This window comes from Aquarana catesbeiana, linkage group LG05, assembly GCF_042186555.1.
Source record: "Aquarana catesbeiana isolate 2022-GZ linkage group LG05, ASM4218655v1, whole genome shotgun sequence".
NCBI classification, from domain to species: Eukaryota; Metazoa; Chordata; class Amphibia; order Anura; family Ranidae; genus Aquarana; species Aquarana catesbeiana.
The window spans coordinates 92,018,512-92,035,919 of NC_133328.1; the positions used below are offsets into that span (position 1 = coordinate 92,018,512).

The window sequence follows — 17,408 nt, forward strand, 5'->3', positions numbered from 1 at the left end:
ACCACAAACGTAAAGGGCATTTTTTTTCAATGACACCCAATGAATTGGTTTTAGTAAGGGTTCCTCAAGACCTGAACAATATTTCAAGAGTTCCTCTGGGGTAAAAAGGTTGAGAAAGACTGGCTAATGTGTAGAATACATTAAAGGTTAAAAAAAAAAAACTATTTGACTTTAAAACCACTTTAAATTGTGGGATATTGTATAGCCTAAAAGGTCTTTAAAAATTCTGCAATAATGAAAGTATAAACAATAGTCCAGCAAGTTTGGCCTTAAAAGGTCAGCTAAGTAAGAATAAAAAGCAGAAGAACATGGATACCTAGACTTAGATATGGGAGAAGCTTATAGACAGAATATTTTTACACCTGCCCGTGCAATGAATTCTAGGGAAAGCAGCCACGCTATTTTATTTCATTCCCATTCAATCATCTTTCTGTACCAACAGCAATATTTTAAGACTGCATCAATGCTACACAAACATAAATCTTCGATTTCTCACCAATAAAAGAGAACTCTTACCTTGTGATGAGGTTACACAGGGCATACTGCGCAGTAAAGGAGTGCTGATAAATCTGCAAGGAGAAAAAATAGTAAGGACATAGGCATAGAAAAGCAAATAAAATCAAACTGAATTGCTGTGCTGTACCGTGGACTATAGTCATTTAGATTACTTTCAGTATAGGAAGAAAGGTTAATGTAACTCCACTTTTCTGTATAATCTGCAGGTACAATGCTGCCCTGGGACTGAAAAGCAGCCTTTGCATACAAAACACATCAGCCTGCATTTAACAAAAGTTTTCTTCGTATGAAATGGAAAACTCTACCGGGATTAACTATTGTTACTGAGTTATACAGCGCCATGCTCTCTCTTGGCACTATACAAAGTAGGAGATACAAAGACAGGTAATGTAGATAGAAGTAAACAAAAAGTTGCCAACAACAGATGCAAACAGTTGGAAAACATATTTAGCAATACTATAACACAGTAGGAGGCAGAAAAATTGCCATACAATATAAAGTAGTAAGGGAATAAGAAAGCTGGATTTAAAGTACATCTGTCATGAGAAATGTAATGTACTGCCATTAATGGCCCTCTTCTCAAAATGCCCGTTATTTGGCTAAGATAGTTTTGTGTCACAGACCCAGAAAATGCATGCTGTAAATAAGTGTCAGAATTAGTTATCGCAATACATAGTCCTGGCCAGTGACAGAACATTACGGCCCTGAAACGAACATTTTCAAAAGTAGATAATTGTCTCATGACTGGAGTACTTTAAAACCCATCTTCAATCTCCTAACAAACCCCCCCCCCCCACCACCACCACCAGATTTTTTTATGTGCCGACCTATTTTCCAACAGTCTTCTAACCAGTTACATGACATCCTGGGGTCCTTCCTCTTCTCCTCTAGTGGTAGTGGTCACCAGTTTGCTTCAGAGTACTGATTATTTCAGCTTTGTTCTCTGCAGATTTGTACTGTCCTATGCAGATAAGAGATGTCTGTTGATAACAAGCGGTGCAGCTTTGATTAAAGTTGAATAATGACCTTGCTAGAAGTATAGGCCATTTATGCACCTCATGAAGCCTGACTGGAAAACTTGTAAGACAATGTCAAGGACATTGCTAATAGAAGCCTAGTGTTACTGCTCACCATCACCTTCACCATCACATTGGCAAACTTCCTACAAGTTTCCTGTATCTCCTACTGTAATTCCTTCATGTATCTCGTACTGTAATTCCTTGATCTCATGAAGCCTGGGAAATTTGTACGATGTTACTAACATGATAGTGAAGGTCATGTTTTGTGGTGGTAAAGGTGAGCAGTAACACTAGGCTTCTCTTAGCAATTTCCTTAGCAATGTCCTACGAGTATTGCAGGCAGGCCTCATGAGGTATGTACTGTAAATGGCCTACACCTATAGCGAGGGCATTATTCAACTTTGGTCAAAGTTACACAGTTTGTTTTTATCTACAGACATCCTTTATCTGCATAGGCATTTTGTTTTGGTAAAGATGAACTATGCCTTTAAATTATGCGTGAACCCTCACCTTTGCAAGGCAAAACATTTGTGTATATATAACGACATGACCACTGACAGGTAAAGCAAATAGCATTGGTTATCTCATTACAATAGCATCTGAAATTCGTTGAGATATATTAAACAGCAAGTGAACATGTTGTCCCTGAAGTTGATGTGTTGAAAGCAAAACAAATGGGCAAGTGTAAGGGCTTGAGTGACTTTGACAAGGGCCGAATTGTAATGGCTAGACGAGCGAGAGCAACTCCAAAACTGCAGCTCTTGTGGGATGTTGCCGGTCTGCAGTGGTCAGGACCTACCAAAAGAAGTCCAAAGAAGGAAAGCTAGTGAACAGGCAACAGGGTCATGGATGGCCAAGGCTCCTGGATGCACATGGGGAATGTAGGCTGGCCCATGTAGTCCAATCCAAAAGAAGAGCTACTGTAGCTCAAATTGCTGGAAAGGTTAATGCTGGTTCTGATAGAAAGGTGTCACAACACACAGTGCATTGCAGTTTGTTGTGTTCGGGGCTGTGTAGTCGCAGACTGGTCAGGGTGCCCATTCTGACTCGTGTCCACAGCAAAAAGTGCTTAAAATTGGCATGTGAATATCAGAACTGGACCACAGAGCAATGAAAGAAGGTGGCCTGGTCTGATGAATCAATAATTGTTTTAGGAACACAACAATAAGTTTGCATGGCTGATTTGGCCTCCAAATTATTCAGATCTCAATCCAATTAAGCATCTGTGAGATATGCTGGAAAAACAAGTCTGATTCATGGAGGCTCCATCTCACATCTTACAGGACTTAAAGTGTTACTAAACCCACAACAGAAACAGTCTGTATATGCAGCAAAGCATGCTTGTTATACTCACTGTGGAACCCAAGGGGTTAATCCTCCGCATGTGTAAAAAGGCTGTTTGATCCTGCCTTCTCTGATCCTCCCCTTCTTTTACTGTCCCTAATCTATCTCCTGATAGTACAGAGCCTTGGGGGCACATGCTCAATTTGGTGTGCATTGCGAGAGAGCGGTTTTTCTTTTTTTTTCTTTTTCTTTTTTGGGGGGGGGAGTGCATGTGTTCAACACAAGGTCAATCAGCACTGTCCAGACAGGGGGTCAGGGGTCATGCAACCTCATAGGACAGTCAGAGTGGAATGAAAACTCCTCCTACAAACATTAACCAGTGCTCAACTGGACACTGAGAGAAGTCACAAGACTGCTATAACTGTTGACGAGAAAAGGTATGTAGCAGTTTACAGTATGTTTACTAAAATAATTGCATTTCCATTTTTTGTGTGCTGTGGGAGACCAGATATAGTGAATGCAGGTTCCTGGGTTTAGTAACACTTTAAAGCGGGAGTCCGGCGAAAAATTTTTATTTTGATGTCAGCAGCTGCAAATACTGCAGCTGCTGACTTTTAAAATAAGGACACTCACCTGTCCCGGGGTCCAGCGATGTCGGCACCCGAGACCGAACCATCTCTCGATCCTCGGGTGCTGCCACCGCCATTCTCAGTGAGGGAATCAGGAAGTGAAGCGTTGCGGCTTCGCTTCCTGGTTCCCTACTGTGCATGCGCGAGTCGCGCTGCTCGTTCTCAATGGTCCCCGCTATCTCCTGGGACCTGTGTCTTTCCCAGGAGACAGTGGGGGAGTGCGGGAGGGGGCGTGACTCCCGCAGAGTCTATTCCCAGAAGTGGGTGCAGATACCTGTATTATACAGGTATCTGCATCCCCCTCCCCCCTGAAAGGTGCCAATTGTGACACCGGAGGGGGGAAAGAATCCGATGAGCGGAAGTTCCACTTTTGGGTGGAACCCCACTTTAAATTGGTTGTAAACACTTACAGACCACTTTGACCTACAGGTAAGCCTAGATTAAGGCTTACCTGTAGGTCCAAGAAATATCTCCTAAACCTACACGGTTTAGAAGATATTTGCAAAAAGACAGGCACCGCTGTCTACGGCGCATGCGCTCACAGCAGGGCTCCGGTGTGTCCGCATTCACCATTTCAGGTCTGATTTCAGCCCAAATTTTGGGCTGAATTCAGACCTGAAATGGACCAAAAGATGCACAGGGCTCCTGTGCTAATTTGCACTGGAGCTGCAGTGGAGATATGTCAACCGGCTCCATAGAGAGCTGGCCAAAATCTCCTGCTATTACGAATTGGATGCAGAAAAAGTCGCATACAATCTATCTATCTATGTATGTACCTATCTATCTACCTATCTTTATTCTAAATACCTTTTTATAGATGATCACATGACCTCTGTTACCAGCAAAATAGAAGGCTTGGAGAGCAGTAGGTGGACACTGCAGGGGCATGTCAGTAGGAGGCATAAAGGCAGCAGTACACTGATCTTCTCAGTGATGAACTGTGCAGGGGGCATGGAAGCACAAGTTTGACCAATGGAGTACAGACAGGCTGTGCTCCCAATTAAAATGCAAAGAAGAAAACTGACCACACTGGGATGGATGTGCTTCAGTTAGAGATAGGAAAGCAGGGGGGCTGGCAGGATCACCAGGTATTTAATGCAAACAAAGCAACATAAAGAAAACGGGATACTTTTTCATACAAGTACATGGTACAACAGACACATTTCAGGAATATGAAATGTTGGGGTAACAAACACTGCAACTGGTCACAGTGATTTTAGAAATAAACTATACCTGCAGCTTAGAGAGTTGATTGGTAGCATGGGTTACAGTATTATTTTGTGGTTGCACATGCTGATTTGAAGGGTTGGTGAGTGTCAAACTTAACCGCTTCAGCCCCGGAAGATTTTACCCCCTTCCTGACCAGAGCGTTTTTTGCGATTCGGCACTGCGTCGCTTTAACTGACAATTGCGCGGTCGTGCGATGTGGCTCCCCAACAATATTGGCGTCCTTTTTTTCCCACAAATAGAGCTTTCTTTTGGTGGTGTTTGATCGCCTCTGTGATTTTTATTCTTAGCGATATAAACAAAATAAGAGTGACAATTTTGAAAAAAACGCATTATTTTTTACATTTTGCTATAATAAATATCCCCCAAAAATATATAAAAAAAACATTTTTTTTCCTCAGTTTAGGCCGATCGTATTCTTCTACATATTTTTGGTAAAAAAAAATCGCAATAAGCGTTTATTGATTGGTTTGCGCAAAAGTTATAGCGTTTACTAAATAGGGGATAGTTTTATGGCATTTTTATTAATAATTTTTTTTTTACTAGTAATGGCGGCGATCAGCGATTTTTATTGTGACTGTGACGTTATGGCGGACATGTCAGACATTTTTGACACATTTTTGGGACCATTGTCATTTATACAGCGATCAGTGCGATTAAAAATGCACTGATTACTGTGTAAATGACACTGGCAGTGAAGGGGTTAACCACTAGGGGGCGGGGAGGGGTTAAGTGTGTCCTAGGGGAGTGATTACTAACTGTAGGGGGATGGGCTAGCAGTGTCATTACTCTGATCACTGCTCCCGATGACAGGGAGCTGTGATCAGTGACACTTATCACTAGGCAGAACGGGGAGATGCTGTTTACATCAGCATCTCCCCATTCGTCCTCTCCGTCAGGCGATCGCGGGTATCCCCACAGCGATCGAGTCCGCGGGACTCACGGAGCTCCCGGCCGGCGGCGCGCATGCAATGGCACGGCGGGGAATTCAAATGGACGTACAGGTACGCCCATTGTGCGCCGGTCGGGAACCGGTTAAAGTGGTTGTATACCCTATTTTTACATTTTTACCTACAGGTAAGCCTATAAAAAGGCTTACCTGTAGGTAAAATGAATATCTCCTTAACCTGTATGATTTAGGAGATATTCACCTTGCATGCAGCCGCTAACGTCAGCGGCGCATGTGCTCTGAAGGTCCGGTGGATGCTGCCGGACCTTGCCGGAAGGAAGACTCCCGCGCGCATTGCATGGAAGTGACGTCATCATGGCTCCGGCCAATCACAGCGCTGGAGCCGCGAACCCGGAAGACACGCCGAGAGGAAAATGTCAGCCCTCTCAGCGGTGACCGGGATCTGATGCCAATGCCTCGATCGAAGGTAAGTATTTCATAATGAGCATGCAGTGTATACTAGTTCATTATGCCTTTGTCTTACAGTTTTTTTCTTTTTATTGTTTTTTTTTTGTGCGGGTATACAACTGCTTTAATGGGGAATGGAATTTTAAAAATAGGGAGAGCCTTGTGAAGCGCTAGCCCCATAGGGGCCACTGGTGATTATGGTCTGTCTCCCACCCTGCACAGCCAGGCACACGAATTTCCAGACTCACCAAGTCAAAAAACAATCCTTGTACTTTGGTTTTTTTTTATATTAGGGAAATTAAACATGGATGGGGATGGGGTACATATGGGATGCCCACTTAATTGAAGAAATATACAAAGGGACTGAACTATATACACTCCAGTATATTTACAACCTCTTCTCTGTCACCTCCAGCACATACTTGCTTGTAGACTATCACTCCCAGGACCAGCTAGCACTGATGTGGGGACTTGACACTGACTCTGTCAGGCCCACAGCGAAAGCCCTTTGCAGGCAGGGCCCACGGGCCCCTATGGTGTAGCAAAATAGGTAGTCCTTAGTGCTAGCTGTCCCACATGTGGCCACAGGGACAGGGGCAGTCATTGCAACCTAACACATTTCTTCACTTTGCAATGATTCAGGGACCATTTGAATAGATGAAGGGTTGATGACTGCTACAAGCAAATAACCTTCATACACAGTAAGTGCATTGGGTGTAAAATGCTTCATACATTAGACAAGAAACTTGCTATGTGGGCATGTTTCCACCTAATGGCTCGTCAGTAGATTTTTTTTCATCCATCTTACACTATGAGCTCTCCAAATTTCAGTGCTTTTACTTTTTCTATAAGAAAACCAGAATGTGTTTGCTTTGCCTGCCTATTTTCAATGCACAGGGTGAGCTTGTAGCAATTGCCAGTCAGTCAGCATCAAGGAAAGTATATTAACTCAGTACAGGTCCCTCTTCCTGAAAACTGCAGACCTTCCAACTTCTGACACCAAGAAAAAATCAGGTAGGTAAAAAAAAACAAAAACATTAAATTAGTTTTTGAGTAAACACTGCTACTCTGTCAAAGGATAAAAATATTCAACCTGCATGCCAACATATAGGAAAATGCAAACCTTGCCTGAAAGAAAAAAATAAACTATTTTCCATTAAAAGGCACAACAGCTGCAATGCAAAGCCACCTGTCAATCTTAAAAATAGAAATATGAGAGGGATTAGAAAGTGGGAAAAAATCAATCTAGATCTTATTTCATGCGGTGTGCTGTGCACCGGCCCGATCAGCCAGGCTTTGATGCATTTACATGTTTTTTGACACTACATAAAAAATCAGGGAACGTCCTCATACATCATTCCCTCAGAAATAAACAATTTAGTGGGAAAATCAATCTATATCATATTTCTCTTCGTGTGAAGCTGGACTCTTTTTATAGCTTTCTGTTATGAGGTTAACTGTATGTGTGATAGAACATGCAAAGTGAACCTGTCACATTTATACTTGTTCTGTCCTGCACTTGGATAATGGAGATATTGGTAAAATTAAGACTGTCCTGAGTTTCTTTTAATCTCATCCTTATTTTTCATAAACTCTTCCCAAAAGGACTTGGCTATGCATGCTATATGGCATAGAACTTGTATGGAAACAGCAACTGTTGTAGAGGTCCCCAGTAAAGTGATCACTGGACTAGACTTGTAAAAGGCCAGATTAGCAGGCAAGATCTTGGTCAGCTAGGATGTAGAAATGTAGATCTTCTCTTATCCTAGCCCCAATAATTTGAAAACCTAAAAATAACTGAGGCCCAGGGAAAGGCCAAAAAGACACCCTTGTGAGTGGAAATTCCTCAAGTGAATCAAGTAGTGAGGTCATCCCTAAAGCAAAACTATCCATTAATGTACATTCTACCCATTGATCATGGATAGGAGATGGGTGGATCGCAATCCTTTCTTGCCGACCTCAGGAAATTGGACAGGAGGGGCAGTGAGGGCAACTTCTACTTGTAGCGATCCCCTTCCTGCCTGCAACTACTGAAAGCCTCCTTTCCTTCTCTCCCTCCAGCTGGCATTCAGTGACTGCAGGAGGAAAGAGGATTGGTACCAGTAAATGTTGCCCCATCACCCCTTCAGTCTCTGTTTCTCCTCTTTCAGCTGCCCCGCACCCCGTGTTCTCTTTGTGTCCACCCCCTCCCCCTGCAGTGCTGCCTACTTCCCTCCTCTCCCACCAAAAATATTAAACAAGCCTTGCGAGCCACATACGGGTTAATGCCTAATAAAATAATAGAATATAATATATATAAAATATAATATAAAACCAATCCTGAGTAGAAACCAGCTGCAAACACTTAATCACGTTCCATAATCGTGTAAGCGGCGTATAGAAAAAAATGTGTCTGCGCTAGATAAAAATTAACATTACAATAATAACCATAAGTGCTAAGTGCAAAAATAAACAAATAAAAGTATTTAAGCTGACCAATAATAAATCAGAAATAACCATTAGTGCATGAATCTCCAAAGTGCACAGTGCTATATCAAACACACAATATGAGTGTCCAATCAAGAATGAAAAAAATGTATAAAATGAAATAAAATTTAAATAAAAATATAAAAAATATAAAAATATAAAAATCTTCCTGTGAATCTTTAAAGTTCAAACCAGTGTATATCCAAAGATATAAAAGTGCCCAAAATCAGTGTCCATAATCAGTGAAGCTCATACATCTTGTCCTTCCAAAGGTGCAACACCATAAAACGTGCCTTAGTGTCTTCCAGTGACCCCCACAAGCATATACGCTCACCTTCCTGCGTGTGACACAGTAATTAAACTCTGTCAAACACGCTTTGGAGACACTCCTGTGCTCTAATGGAATCAGCTGTGTAGACCTTCAATGCTCCCAGTCATGATTTTATATGCAAAAGAAAAGAAACTCCATAGCGCAACATTGCATGATAATATAAAGTATTTATTAAAAAAACTTTCTCCCCTTGTAGGGGTACTCACATGCTGCGGGTGCGTAAGTGCACCATCCTAAACAGGCTTAAACTAAAACAGGCCGATCTCGCGGTATGGCGTGCGGTGCGGTGTATGTCTCAAACTCTCCCTCTCTCTCTCTGCTGACAGCTCCGTCCAGGCCCCTCCCCTCCGCGTGTTCGGCGCCGGGATCACGTGCCTTCATCAGGGGGAAATTCCCCCCGATGAAGGCACGTGATCCCGGCGCCGAACACGCGGAGGGGAGGGGCCTGGACGGAGCTGTCAGCAGAGAGAGAGAGGGAGAGTTCGAGACATACACCGCACCGCACGCCATACCGCGAGATCGGCCTGTTTTAGTTTAAGCCTGTTTAGGATGGTGCACTTACGCACCCGCAGCATGTGAGTACCCCTGCAAGGGGAGAAAGTTTTTTTAATAAATACTTTATATTATCATGCAATGTTGCGCTATGGAGTTTCTTTTCTTTTGCATATAAAATCATGACTGGGAGCATTGAAGGTCTACACAGCTGATTCCATTAGAGCACAGGAGTGTCTCCAAAGCGTGTTTGACAGAGTTTAATTACTGTGTCACACGCAGGAAGGTGAGCGTATATGCTTGTGGGGGTCACTGGAAGACACTAAGGCACGTTTTATGGTGTTGCACCTTTGGAAGGACAAGATGTATGAGCTTCACTGATTATGGACACTGATTTTGGGCACTTTTATATCTTTGGATATACACTGGTTTGAACTTTAAAGATTCACAGGAAGATTTTTATATTTTTATATTTTTTATATTTTTATTTAAATTTTATTTCATTTTATACATTTTTTTCATTCTTGATTGGACACTCATATTGTGTGTTTGATATAGCACTGTGCACTTTGGAGATTCATGCACTAATGGTTATTTCTGATTTATTATTGGTCAGCTTAAATACTTTTATTTGTTTATTTTTGCACTTAGCACTTATGGTTATTATTGTAATGTTAATTTTTATCTAGCGCAGACACATTTTTTTCTATACTCCTCTCCCACCAGCTGCTGCTTGAGATGTTTCAGGACAGAGAGTGGGGAAGAGGTCAGGAAATATGTCATTTACCAGCCCCTTCCTCTTTCTAATGAACACAGTGATTGATCAGTACCAAACACTTACTGTGTTTATTCATAACCAAATTGTGTTTACTGTGCTGCAGTTTGTTAATGAACAGGAAGATGCTCAGTACAGAGCACTTCCAATTCATTCACTGCCCAGTGCAGCTGAAGTTGCAGAGAAAATTGATGGGGGCAATCTCTGTCCTCAGTCCCTTTCTCTGTCTCAAAAGTAAGATATCAGGTTTCTGTTTAAACCCCTGATATTTCACCAAAGTCCCCAACAGGGCTTCTAAAATAATAATAATGTAAAAAATAATAAAAAATAACATTGTAAAAAATCATTAAAAAAAATTAAATTGCAAAAAAAAAAAACTACTGACACCATTCACTGCCCTACTGACCCCACCCACTGTTCTAATGACATCCATCTCTGCCATACTGACACGTCCATTGCTCTGCTGACATCATCCACTACTCTACTGACACCAACCTCTGGCCTACTAAGGCTATTCACTACTCTGGCTGACACTGTCTACTTTTAAGTTAGTCTAAGTTTATATTTTTACAGTGACATTTGTTTTATTATATTTTTCTAAGTTTTCTTTACGATTAGGCCTGGATAGTTAATCTCTTTAAAAAAAAAAAAAGGAGCGGAACCCCAGTGATCTTTGATCTCTTTCATGTTGTTCCCGTAGATCTCTACCTCTCAAAGGTTGGCTACCCTGATGTACATAATCGGCTTAGAAGGGACACTTGTTACCCAAATCATCTGAACAACATTGTTATGCGAGGGGACGGGTGTTATATGTTAACTATATCTCCGGACGGCACTTTATCATGATAGCTGCTCTTTGTGCATTTTGTTAATATCATGTCATGTGCTCACATGTTTCCTCCATGCAGCTTCAACTCTGGTCAATAAATGTGTTCTGTGAGTAGCCTTGTTCTACCACAGCTACATTCAGCCAACAGCATGTGCACACTACCTATCCACACTGCCCACCATCTTTACCTATTTTTCCTGTACTGTGATTAGATCCTATTTTAGTTACTTAAAACTAATTTTGCAAGGCTAGGATATTCAAAACAAAAAAATAATCCTATAAAAAATTGTCAGTTAGGATGGAAATAATGATAATAAATTATATTTATTGATTTCAACAGCACACTAAAACTGCATTAAAATCTGCTCTGATTTTCTCTCATGCCCTGTACACACGGTTGGACTTTTTGACAGAAAATGTGCGATCGGAGCTTGTTGTCAGAAATTCCGACCGTGTGTGGGCTCCATCGGACTTTTTTCATCGGAATTTCCGACACACAAAGTTTGAGAGCTGGCTCTAAAATTTTCCGACAACAAAATCCGTTCACGTAAATTCCGATTGTGTGTAGACAATTCCGACACAAAAGTGCCACGCATACTCAGAATCAAGCAGAAGAGCAGCACTGGCTATAGAAGTTCATTTTTCTCGGCTCGTCGTACGTGTTGTACGTCACCGCGTTCTTGGCGTTCGGAATTTCCGAACAACTTTGTGTGACCGTGTGTATGCAAGACAAGTTTGAGCCAACATCCGTCAGAAAAAATCCGATAGATTTTGTTGTCGGAAAGTGCGATTGTGTGTACAGGGCATAAGTCTTGAGTTCTCCTTACAATGTAATAAAAAAAGTGCGAGCAAGCCGACTCTTTATTGCAGAAGAGACTTCTGAAATAATACAAATGTACCTCTTTAGAATGTACTCTGAACTGCGCATGCGCTTTTTGCATGGTGCCATGGTGTTGGATAAATGAACTCCTGAGCATGTGTAAAAGTCACATCATCCAGCACCAGCCATCAAGCCTAGACCCTGCAAGGGAATTTGCAGAGTTTAGTTCTGCTTTAAATTTCAATAATTTTTATTAAATTTTAATGTTTAACCACGTACCCACTGGGCACTTAAACCCCCTTCCTAACCAGACCAATTTTCAGCTTTCGGTGCTCTCACATTTTGAATGACAATTACTCAGTCATGCAACACTGTACCCATATTACATTTGTGTCCTTTTTTCCCACAAATAGAGCTTTCTTTTGGGTTTTTTATTTTTTGCGCTATAAAAGGAAAAAGACTGAAAGTTCTGTAAAAAAATGCATTTTTCTTAGTTTCTATTATAAAATTTTGCAAATTAATATTTTTTCTTCATAAATTTTGGCCAAAATTTATACTGCTACATATCTTTGGTAAAAATAACCAAAATCAGTGTATATTATTTGGTCTTTGTGAAAGTTATCAAGTCCACAAGCTATGGTGCCAATCTCTGAAAATTTATCACCCCTGAAGTACTGACAGCCTATCATATTTCTTGAAACCCTAACATGCCAGGAAAGTACAAATACCCCCCAAATGACCCCTTTTTGGAAAGTAGACATTCCAAGGTATTTAGTAAGAGGCATGGTGAGTTTTTTGAAGTTGTCATTTTTTCCCCACAATTCTTTGCAAAATCAAGATTTTTTTTTTCACAAAATTGTCATATTATCAGGTTATTTCTCACACACAGCATATGCATACCACAAATTACACCCCCAAAACACATTCTGCTATTACTCCCGAGTATGGCGATACCACATGTGTGACACTTTTACACAGTGTGGCCACATACAGAGGACCAACATGCAGGAAGCACCTTGAGACGTTTTGGAGCATAAATTACACATCTAATTTCCTGATTACCTCTTTTGAAGGCCCTGGAGCACCAGGACAATGGAAACACCCCAAAAATTACCCCATTTTGGAAAGAAAACACCCCAACTTATAATCTATGCGGCATAATGAGTCTTTTGAACATGTCATTTTTTTCTACAAATTTTTAGAAAATGTGAAAAGAAAATGAAAACGCATTTTTTTAACACAAAATTGTTCATTCATACAATGTTTCTAACACATAGCATGTGCTTTTCCACAGACTGGCCACATACAAAGGGGCTGAGTATGGCTGAGTACGGCTGAGTACTGCTGAGTATGGTTGGGTATTGCCGAGTATGGCAGAGCATGGCTGGGTACGGCTGAGTATGGCTGGGGGTGGATGGGATGGCTGAACATGGATGGATGAGTATTGCTGAGTATGGATGGCTGAGCATGGATGGATGAATGGCTGAGCATGGATGGCGGGATGGATGAGTATGGATGGCGGGATGGATGAGTATGGATGGCAGGATAGATGAGTATGGATGGCTGAGTATGGATGGTGGGATGGCTGAGTATGGATGGCGAGATGGATGAGTATGGAAGGTGGGATGGATGAGTACGGATGGAGGGATGGATGAGTATGGATGGCTGAGTATGGATGGCAGGATGGCCGAGTATGGATGGAGGGATGGCTGAGTATTGATGGAGGGATGGATGAGTATTGATGGCTGAGTATGGATGGCGGGATAGCCGAGTATGGATGGAGGGATGGATGGAGGGATGGCCGAGTATGGATGGAGGGATGGCTGAGTATTGATGGCTGAGTATGGATGGCGGGATAGCCGAGTATGGATGGAGGGATGGATGAGTATGGATGGAGGGATGGCCGAGTATGGATGGAGGGATGGCTGAGTATGGATGGAGGGATGAATGAGTATGAATGGCTGAGCATGGATGGCAGGATGGCCGAGTATGGATGGCGGGATGGCCGAGTATGGATGGAGGGATGGATGAGTATGGATGGAGGGATGGATGAGTATTGATGGCTGAGTATGGATGGCAGGATGGCCGAGTATTGATGGCGGGATGGCCGAGTATGGATGGAGGGATGGATGAGTATGGATGGCTGAGTATGGATGGATGAGTATTGATGGCTGAGTAATAGAGGGATAGCTGAGCATGGATGGATGGATAGCTGGGATGAGTGCTGCAATTGTAACAGAGCAGCGCTGTGGGTACTACACATCCAGCCCACAGCGCTGCTGCATCCAGTCTCCCCCTCTCTGCTCACACTGGACAGAGAGGGGAGAGAGGAATCGGATATCACGCTGGTTTGTTTACATGTGATCGTGCCATCACAGCTGCCAGCGGCCATTTACCGTGATCCGTGATGCGCTGGGTCCAGAGGATGCTCCGGTGTGTGCGCTCCAGGGGGTGCGCGGGGGTGCGCGGGGGCGCGATTCTGGGCGGACGTCATAGTACGTCCTCCCATAGTTATTGAACCGCCCTGTAGCCGTCATTCGGCTATGGGCCAGTTGTTTAGTGGTTAAATACATTAGAGCCAAGAGTTACAATAAGGTAAAGCACAAAATAACATGGATAGATGGTTGCCATGAGTACAATAATGGAAGAAAAACAGATAACAAGAATAGAGCGAACTACTGCATAACACACATAGTAGTGTAGGACCACAGCTGTCTAGAGTGAACATTCAGTGGTAGTATCTTAACATCTGTGGATACCAGACAAGCCATTGTGACCAGTGTTTTTCCTTCATAAGCAGCGAACATACACTCATAGGAACCATGGGTGTGCACCAAGGTGACCACTTCACTTCTGGTTACAGTATCTGGAGATCTCCAGCGGTGAACATTTGCCAACCTTGTTGCCAGGAAGACATGAGAAGAAATGCAGCGAAGATGAGGATGGAAGATATCAAGACCTACAGTGTATACCTAGTATTGCAAGTTCAGAAGATGGCTTTATATCCACTCTAGTAAACGACAGTTGAAATATGGCTTTCCAAAAGATGGATACCTTGGTGCATTCCCTTAAAATATGGTACAACATCCCTACTCCCCCACAGTTTCTCCACCAAAGAGACAAGACAGTTGGGTTTAGTTCTGGTTTAAAGAGTATGCCAAGCAGAGAATCTTTTATCTAGTCTTAGATGGAGTAAGTAATGATTAGAACTCATGCTGGGTTTTTCTTGCTATCGAAGGCTCTGCTATAGAGATCTACCGCCACTTTCTGTTGATAACCATTTTGCAGGAGAGGAAGAGATGGAACATCTAAAACAGGGACACAGAAATAAATATCTGAAAGAAGTTCTTGCCTTCCCATATTGTAATGAAATTTAGCATTTTTATCTCTACTGATTTTAGAGAGTTTTTCTCACTTTCTTTCTGGTCATTGTCAGCAGGGCAGAAAGTGATGGGAAAACTCTCTAATGGATTGCAGTAAAAATCAGACAGTGTATTTAAAGTGGTTCTAAAGCCCAAACATCTTCATTCACTCCATTAAAGTAAAAAATGTTTAGGCATTAGTATCCTTCCCTCAATCCCCGCCCCTTATTCTTACCTGAGCCCTCACTCGATCCAGTGCTGTGCCCATCTGTAGCAGCCTTCCCTGCTCTCACAGACTTTGCTGAGGCCATTGACTCTTGCTACTGCCAGTCAAATCCTGTGACGAGGGATCAGGGGACGGGGCCAGCACTGTCTGTGTCTATGGACACAGGCAGTGTGGCTTGGGTTTGAGCCAACAGGTGTGCCATAATAGGAAGCGGTTTTCTATGGTGACACACCAAGAAGAGGAGGAGCCAGAAGCTCTGGCAGGAGAAACAAAAAGAGGAGGGCCAGGGCCACTCTCTGCAATTCTATTGCACAGAGCAGGTAAGAATAACATAAAACTGTCCGAAAACAGTAAATATTACACCACCATGTTGAAAAATCCAAGAATGCCAGTGCCGCCCAACACCTGTGCACACTAGCCACTCACCTTTCATTTTAACATATTAGATGGCATCTGTATCTACCAGAAGACAGGAAAGCCTTTTGATTTTCTATAGGCTGCCACAATAAAATGGTTAAATGCTAGTACAGTTTACATAATCCCACATAATAATTTTTCTTTAAACCCATTACTCATACTCGACATGATGTTCACTTTGTATGAATCCCAGTAGCTTAGACACACCACTCATTATTATTTTATGATGAGGCATCATATAATATTTACTGCTGTACACGAGTTTACTTAATATATAGTGCTGATGTACAGTCCTTGAGGGTAGCGATGCCTGAAATCTAAAAGACAAGCCGAATGACAAGTGGCAGCAGTAGAATAGGTTCCATTACGCCATGCATCACAGTACAAGTCAATATTCAAAGCAGGCAGGTGGATATACAAGTAACAACATCAACTTTCATCTACAGGAAGGACGATGAAAAATGACAGTGTCCAGGTAATGGCTTATGCAGCAAGAGATGACTAAAATGTAGAAAAAGCAAACTGGCTTTAAAACAACAAATAGCAAAGAGAAAGCTTTGTTCAAGCACTATTTCTAACTAGATAAGACAGTGCCCTGCATTGTCTGTGTGTGCCCTCCTCCCTGTTTACAAGCTAAACAGCAATGCTTAGTCAAGCAGACCTGAAATACATAAAACTACACCTATATTGAATGAAATATGTAGGTCATTAGTGCTTCTAAGAATACTAGATATCTGGCTAGCTCTGAAGAGTTAAACCACTTGACAATTGCTTTTATCTTTTAGGGGGTTGGTGAGATATCTGAGAGGGAGTTTCTGTGCCTATACACATGCTGTGGCCATTATAACGGGGTTCCACGCTCACTGATGAGTTTATTATCTAATGTATATTATGGAGAGGAGAGTAGAAGGAGCTGGAACACACAAAAATGGGCAAAAGCACTCAAAACTCTCAGGTAAACAGGAACCTAATACTTATGCTCTATTGCTGAACGGTCTCAATCATGGAGTCTCCAAAACTTGAACGAAGGCAGGGGTTGACTCTGTCAACTAGGCCCCATTTAAGGCTGAGTTTATATATATACGCATGACAGGCAAGTGTGACCGGCTCTCAATGGAACCAGTTCACACAGGTCCGAGGCGGCCAGACCCAAACATGGACAGTTTTTGTGAATATTGGGACCTGAATTGCACCTGAGCCGATGAACAGACACACATCGGACCCCAGGCACAAACCTGCAGCCGTACACATGTGAACCCGGCCTAAAATTGAAATACAATTTTTGGATGGGTAGGGCTTTTAAGTCAGTGACAAGGAATAAGCACACAGCAATTAAAGTCAGAACTCCTTCTGCACAATTTGTTTTGGGCCAATGAAGCAAAATGATTAACGTTACTGGATCAGCATCGAAGCAAGTCATTTTAGAATGGAATGTCAACAATGGCAATCTACAAATTCACTCAGTACCAGTATGTTAAAGAGAGTTGGAGCATTCTTGAATGGTGTTTGTGGACAGATTTACACTAGGACCTGAAAATCAGTAGTCGCTGAGTGTCTAGATACAGTATTTGGAGGAGCAGCAGCTGTTTGATGAAGAGAAGGTACGTGTAGCAGCAAAATTCATCATCCATGTTCCATCAGGAGAACTGTATGTTCGG

The 17,408-nt window shown here is 42.3% G+C and overlaps 1 protein-coding gene across 3 annotated transcripts in view; it reads right to left on the bottom strand.

The window, feature by feature from the left end:
* DPP6 (dipeptidyl peptidase like 6) overlaps positions 1 to 17,408 on the bottom strand; it is a 1,451,270-nt gene that overhangs the window by 322,306 nt on the left and 1,111,556 nt on the right. For all 3 annotated transcript variants that reach the window (XM_073629963.1, XM_073629965.1, XM_073629964.1), the window contains exon 6: positions 517 to 569. In XM_073629963.1, coding sequence (XP_073486064.1) covers positions 517 to 569 — 53 coding nt within the window. The remainder of the gene's footprint in view (positions 1 to 516; positions 570 to 17,408) is intronic.